A 6,657-nucleotide genomic window follows, 5' to 3' on the forward strand; every position below is an offset into this window, starting at 1 on the left:
CGTCACTCTTATCCAAAAACCACACTTGAAATTTATTGCCGAGAACGACACCACTGAGTGCTCGGTTCAAAAAATAATGACAGCTGTCACAATTCTTTTAATTCTTCTTTTAATTTTTCAAGATTCTTCAAAATAAATCGAACGGCGACATACATAAATTACGTAACGCTCATAGGGGGGAGGGGGGTATCCTTGAGCGTTACGATTTGTTACACAGGGGAGGGGGGAGGTGAGTTTAGCGTTACGTAACGAAAAATCTCTGGAGATACTCTCTCCAAAACCGAGCATTTTTATCAAGGAAATCCTTCTGCAGCGTTCCGTAATTTTTTTGAGGGGTAGGTGTTGGCGTTACGTTTCGTATGGGAGGTGGGGGTCCAAAAATTGGGGTTTTTGCGTTACGTAATTTATGGATGTCGCTGAAGCTTATTCTGGTGTTTTGAAATAAACCTCAGGAACCAAATTGAACAAATTCACAGTTATACTGTACGATTTAAGCTGGGTAACGCACCAAACATAGTAAGGATTTCTTTTTGTCCACAGCAATCAGTATAAGCAGCTGTCGGCAGGCTGTCTGTGACTACAAAACACTCCATCATGTTTTCTCTTTATTGAGCAGCAAACGACGACGACACGCTACATAATATATACTATTCTAAGGGCAGGATGCTCGCAAAGGTTACGACAGATGTTTTTCGGTATTATTTTTGTTTTGTTTTATTTTATTTTTTGTTCTCACTTGTAGAGCAACGAAAAGATTCTATTTACAAAAGCAGGTTGTTTTGATACTATCATCTAATCGGATAAACTATATCGTTCGGGAGTATTATTCAGGATTGTGTGTTGGCTATTGTGTGAATGTAAGTGTGGGTGTGTGTGTGTGTGGATTTTGTACGATCGAAGATCTGTTTACTTCTTACCGCTCAACCGAGCGATGGCAGCATTCAAAGCATCCAGACTGAAGTTAGGGTCATCCCGGGGTGGGTTGGCGCGAATAAGTTCCAGTGTTTTAAGCACATGTCCCGGTGCGGGAACGTCCACGGGCAAATGGGCACCCTGCGGCTGGAATCCGTTCTCATCGGCTGTGTAGGTTACGCTGTACTGTACACCGTCCGGGCCGGTGTACGAGTAGCTACCCTGAGCGGACTGGCCACCGACTCCGCTCTCCTGGGCGGCGATTCTATTGCTCGTTTCGTACCGATACTGGTAGGAACCGTCCGGATTGATTACCGTTTCCTGGGCTAAGATCTGGGCTTCGGCGTCCGGGTTTTGGGCTACAGCAAGAGCTACCAGGGCGGAGATGATGAGCTTTTGGAAATTAGAAGGAGAGTGATTAGAAATTAGCGAATATATGATGGTAGTTTCAACCTTGAGCTAATATTTTCCCACAAACTAGTTTTACGTCAACTTTTGGAAGAACCGAACAGAATTAATGCGATTCAAGGCCTATGCTTGATGATGTGTCAGCGCCTGTTAGTTTCTAATAAAACGATTCCGATGGTAATCTATCATAACTCATAGAATCGATAAAAATTGGCTACGCGTTGCATAGTTCTAAAGTGACATTAACAACCGACGCAGCATAATGCGCCGGTGAAGGTGTTTATCTTTGTTAGGGTTTTAAACGTTTGTTTTGAATTTTAGATGAAGCATCTCTAGGTCAACCAGTTTTTTGTTGTTTCAGATGATGTTTGATATCGACAAGATTAGTCACATAAATTGAATTAGAGCGGAACCAATAGCCGTATTCTTTTAAATGATTCATCAGTTGTTTTTGTGTTGAGTCAACGGGGTGCATTTGAACTACGAACTGATCCCAGGTAAGGTCAATGGAAATTTGTTGGCCTGTGAGTAAATAAAAATAAACAACAAATTTTAAACCTTTGGAAACAGACATACTGGAAATGATTTAAAGCATACGAAATCAGGAGAATCTGTGCTACAACTTTTGCATTCTAATGCGTATCTTCAACATTTTGCTAGGTAAAATTTATGTATTGAAAATTTTGTCTAATGTCTAATGCGTTGCTTTTCTTAAATTAATTTAAGAAATATTGGAATGTTAGTCATTTTTAGATCAAATTACTACTAAAGTTCTAATTACTTATCTTTTGATGACATTTTGGTTCCGATTTTATCGACAACCGATTTTTACTACCTCATATTCCATTAAGTTTTGGTCTCAATTTTAAGCTTGGAAAAATTTCGCTTGTAAAAACGAAACAATACGTTACAATGTACGAGGCAAGTCCGGTATGTATTTACAATAATATAATATTTTTGATTGATAATAGATACTTACTTTGCAATGCAATACGCATTTTGATTACATTCAAATAAATTGAATACATGATTTAGAGCAAATCGTTTTTTCAATAAGAAATCGTTTTTCAATAAGCAATAATTTGTAACTTTTGCTGATTTTTATAATAGTAGTTTATAAAAGTAGTAGTAAACAAACCAATATTTTTTTGTAACATAAAAAAAAATTTTTTTTGTTTATTTTTCGATGATGTGATGTAAGGTTGTTGCCTTTCTTGATTATCACAAAGAGAATTCATTTATGCCATCCACTAGTTACTTGAGAACTAAACCTTTTAATTCCTGAAGGCATTGGAAATTTACAAGGGGCTAAAGTACATTGTTGAGGTGAAGTAGTAAATCCTGTTTGAAAGTTTTCAACGAACGAGTTAATTTAATTCTATTAGGCAGCCGATTCCAGTTAGAAATACTTGTAACAAAAAATGATTGGCCATAATAAAAAGAGCGATGTTGCGGGATCAAGAAGCTCATAATCCGGCTATGTCGAAACATAACAAGCCTATGTCGAAACATAAAAAGCCAAAAACGAAATTTGTAAAATTGAGAAAAAGAGCAACCAATTAAATTACTAAAAACTAAATTACGTGTTTTTATTAGCGGTTGACTTATTTATTTGCTCTAGAATGCAACGCGGATGGAATGAAATCAAGTCCACAAATAATAAACTGCATTCATGATGTAAAAACAACCCAGGCAAATTAAAATACGACCTCTAGATTGGATAATGAAAAGACTGCAAAACAAAGTTTGATACGCTCTCCGAAAAATCAAGAACAATAATACACCCCGTGATTACATCAAAATCAACAATCGACCCATTGTGAAGCCAATGATCAGCGATATTTAGATTGAAGCTGCTGAATCACACGCGCGAGCTGAATTTCGATTAATCACAAACCTGGTTGAGCAGCTTGAGCCGTGATTATACCGGCAAACAATCATTAAACTTTGCGCACTCAAATTGTCCTATTACCCACTGTGCCAACCAACGACAAAGTGTCCCACAAATCGGAACTGCATCTGACAACAAGTCTTCGACAGCTCGTAGTCGGCAGCGAGGATAAAAAATTTGCTTTTAGTTATTAAGATACTTTAGAAAGTAAGCTACCAGATATAATTGGCACCGTTAAACATTAAATTATATTTGTGCCGTGTCAAATAAATTATAGATGAACAAAAAAAAAAAAACAAGTCTTCGTATGCAGCGGTTTCTGCTACCTTCGGCTTTTGGAGCACTTGAACTTTTGGTCTTAAGAGTGGTCGCGGTGCCACGGTTACCTCAAATCTGCTTGGGGAGAAGACAAAATTACGGCTTACCGAGCAGCCGGCAGCCTGCCCGAACTTGATTAGTCTTTTGTTTCGTTTGTTTCCACCCCACATGGCCTGTGGTGACTTGTAGAGTAATTATTGTCTTCCTCTGTATGCTTCCCACCGTGCGGGAGGATCATGTGAAGGAGGCTCATTCATTTTAAAAGGAAGCCCAGTTCACACAAGAAGACCTAAATGTTTATTTCTTCTTCAAACGCTGAGAACAAAATGTTAATCATAGCGTGATTTGAATAGCAAAGCTTTAAAACTTTGGAAAGACTTTAGGTTTAGTACAGAATAAGTTTCACTTGCTCTAAGAAATCTTGGTCTTAAAATAATAAACCACCCTGATTTTTTCACAATTTCCATTCGATTGCGTAACTTTCCCCAACATGGCAAAAGTTAGGGCGGTCATTGAACAGGTCACCGCATGTTTTCATAGGTGACAAAGGCAGTCACTGTTACACAAATCAGACATTGCTGCTAGGTTAAGCCCGAAGATTTATTGTTCTTGTCACCTCGGAGGTCACACTATGGTTTTGTTTTCGTCTCACAAAGGATTTTCCTGTGATCATTGTTCAGCTTTTGATCTCACACAGAACTCGAGTTCACTTTGTTAATTTGCCTTTTTCCTCCCGAGTAGGATTAGACTAGAACACAACAACCACTTGGGTTTCACTCACCAATTTGAACATTTTCGATTCGGCTTTTTTGTTTTCCCTCTGAGGCGTTCTGCCGATTGTGCGATGGGTCAGACGATGATAAACGCTATTTCAAGACTGATATCAATTATCGCGCCGCTTAACGCTTTTATACAGTTGACAAAGATCGCCTTCTAAAGGAGAACGTTTCGCATTCGGCAGCCGGAGGTTCATCTCGCGATGCGATCCGCGTGCGGTGATCTTCTTCGTGTGAATATGATCCAGAGCTTGTCCACCTCCATCTCAACCGCCACCGAAACCACCATGGTTGTGATCTGCCCTCTCCGTCACTCTCGCTGGCAGGTTGGAAGTTTAAACAGATTTGTACTACAACTGATTCTGCATTCATTGCGATGAGCGGCGATCTAACGAACCGCCCAAAATGATTAAAGATGTTCAACAGCTGCCAGGCCATCAGTTTTCTCTCCTCTCGCAGATTTCACGCACGTCAACTGGAATTTACCTGCGTGTTGTTAACATGTTATAATGTAATGGGCAATTAAAACTGCAAATGATACCGGATCTTGATTTAGTCAGATTAATTTCTGTGAAAATTTCATACACTTGATTTGTGCGTTCTAAATGTAATAAAAATTTTTGCATTCATTACAACATCGAACTAATGACACTTTATACAGTGTACACCACAACTAGCAGTAAAAAATTAGTGAGTCACCGTGCTTCAACTTAGCCTCACCGCTTCGAAAAATTTGCTCTCTGTCTCTCTCTCGCTCCACCAGCGGTGCGTCGACAATTTTTATGACGCTTGTATGACAGTTCCCCTTACGCACGGCTCAAATTGCTAAGACAAATTTTCCATCCATTCGGCGTAGGATGGTAGAAAATTACCTTACTCAATCGCCGCGTCTTCTGCGATGATCAGATATTGACCGATTATCAAATTGCGATCCGTTTTTTAGAAGGTGCCATGCATTGTGCCACAAGTTGGACACCGGCGCAGCACTTGTTTGAGGGTTGTCATCGTTGCGCAATGTTTCCCTAACACTAGTCGAGTATCGTGTAAAGGCTTAGTCGATCAGCGATCTTCCACCGTTTAAATTGACATTGTAATCACCCAGGAATGTGACATGCAAGCCGTTAGTCTTGCTTCGAATGTATATTGCATGTGGATCTTTTAATTCTAACTAAGTCTGGGGCCTTCTAATGTGTGATTCGTACTAAGGATCTCATAAACAGTGGGATTTACTCTGCATTTTTTAACACCTTCACGTGTCTAATTGTAAAAGATAAAATTGTGTTTTGTTTTTACGAGCCTAAAAAAGAAGCTCTAACGGAACGAAATATGTATAGTGATAGTGAAAGAGTTAAAAGGGGGACATTTTCAGCAAGTCTATTCTTCTTCAATATCCCACGGTGCACAAATAGGCACCTGACATTTAACGAGTGTGTCCCGAAAATTAGTACCTCAATTTGTTTGTTAACCAGTAATCGGCAAAAGCCATAAATCGTCACCGAGCGGGACATACACGGTATGTGTGTTGGCTGCTGGCGCAGGCTCTTCAGCACGACTAGGGTGGTCGGTATTACCGACTTTTCGAAAAACCGGTATTTCGGTATTCATAAAAATAAAACCGGTGAAAAACCGGTATTTTTATTTTTTTCGGATAAATACGAAATAGGAGTGACTCGTGGTCTTTAAACCTACTGTTTCAACTACAAAATTCTCAAAATCATAGTTTGGGGAAGTAATGATGATTGTCAGCGAAAAAAAAAACGCAAGTCACTCTCTCTGTACTATTTAAAAATAAAACTGAAAAATAATTAAAGGGTGTCGAACGTTTCCGGTAGTGGTTTTCTTCGGCCGGTTTTCTGTCGCAGTCTCATGCAAAAACTTGCCGAAGTAAGCCACTGCCGAAGACGTTACCTACATAAATTTGGATTTGAAATTTATTTTTTGCTTAGCGTCTCAGGTTGCATCTATGTATGGACCTGTCGCTGCATAATTATGTTTTTGCATTTATGAGTATCAATGCTTCATTACGATCCAGACTTTTTTTTGGAAGATTAGGACCTCTGCGACCATTGTTTTGATCTCTTGGGGTATACGATCCAGATACAACACTGGGTAACAGTCTTTGAAAAACTCCAATGAATGAATCTAGTGATATGATTACGAAGAACATTATTTCAAAACTCATGTAATAGCAAAAAAACATGCAGATTTGTATTTTAATTTTCATTCACATCAAATTAGTGAATAACTTTAAAATTCGTAGAAAAACCATATTTGAAACTGTTGAGAAGAGTATATGAATAAAGTAAAAAAAAGATGATGATTCGAAGGTAAATACTTCTTTATTCTGTTCGA

The 6,657-nt window shown here is 38.8% G+C and overlaps 1 protein-coding gene across 1 annotated transcript; it reads right to left on the bottom strand.

Annotated features, from left to right (window-relative positions):
• Nucleotides 1-568: 568 nt before the first annotated feature.
• Nucleotides 569-4,546, bottom strand: LOC129725067 (cuticle protein CP14.6-like). The gene is made up of 2 exons (XM_055680469.1): nt 4,311-4,546; nt 569-1,305 (listed from the first exon to the last, which is right to left on the bottom strand). The coding sequence occupies exons 1-2, from the start codon at nt 4,320-4,322 to the stop codon at nt 907-909; spliced, it is 411 nt and encodes a 136-aa protein (XP_055536444.1). The 5' UTR covers nt 4,323-4,546; the 3' UTR covers nt 569-906.
• Nucleotides 4,547-6,657: the final 2,111 nt, after the last annotated feature.

The sequence above is a fragment of the Wyeomyia smithii genome, chromosome 2 (assembly GCF_029784165.1).
Source record: "Wyeomyia smithii strain HCP4-BCI-WySm-NY-G18 chromosome 2, ASM2978416v1, whole genome shotgun sequence".
Taxonomy (NCBI): Eukaryota; Metazoa; Arthropoda; class Insecta; order Diptera; family Culicidae; genus Wyeomyia; species Wyeomyia smithii.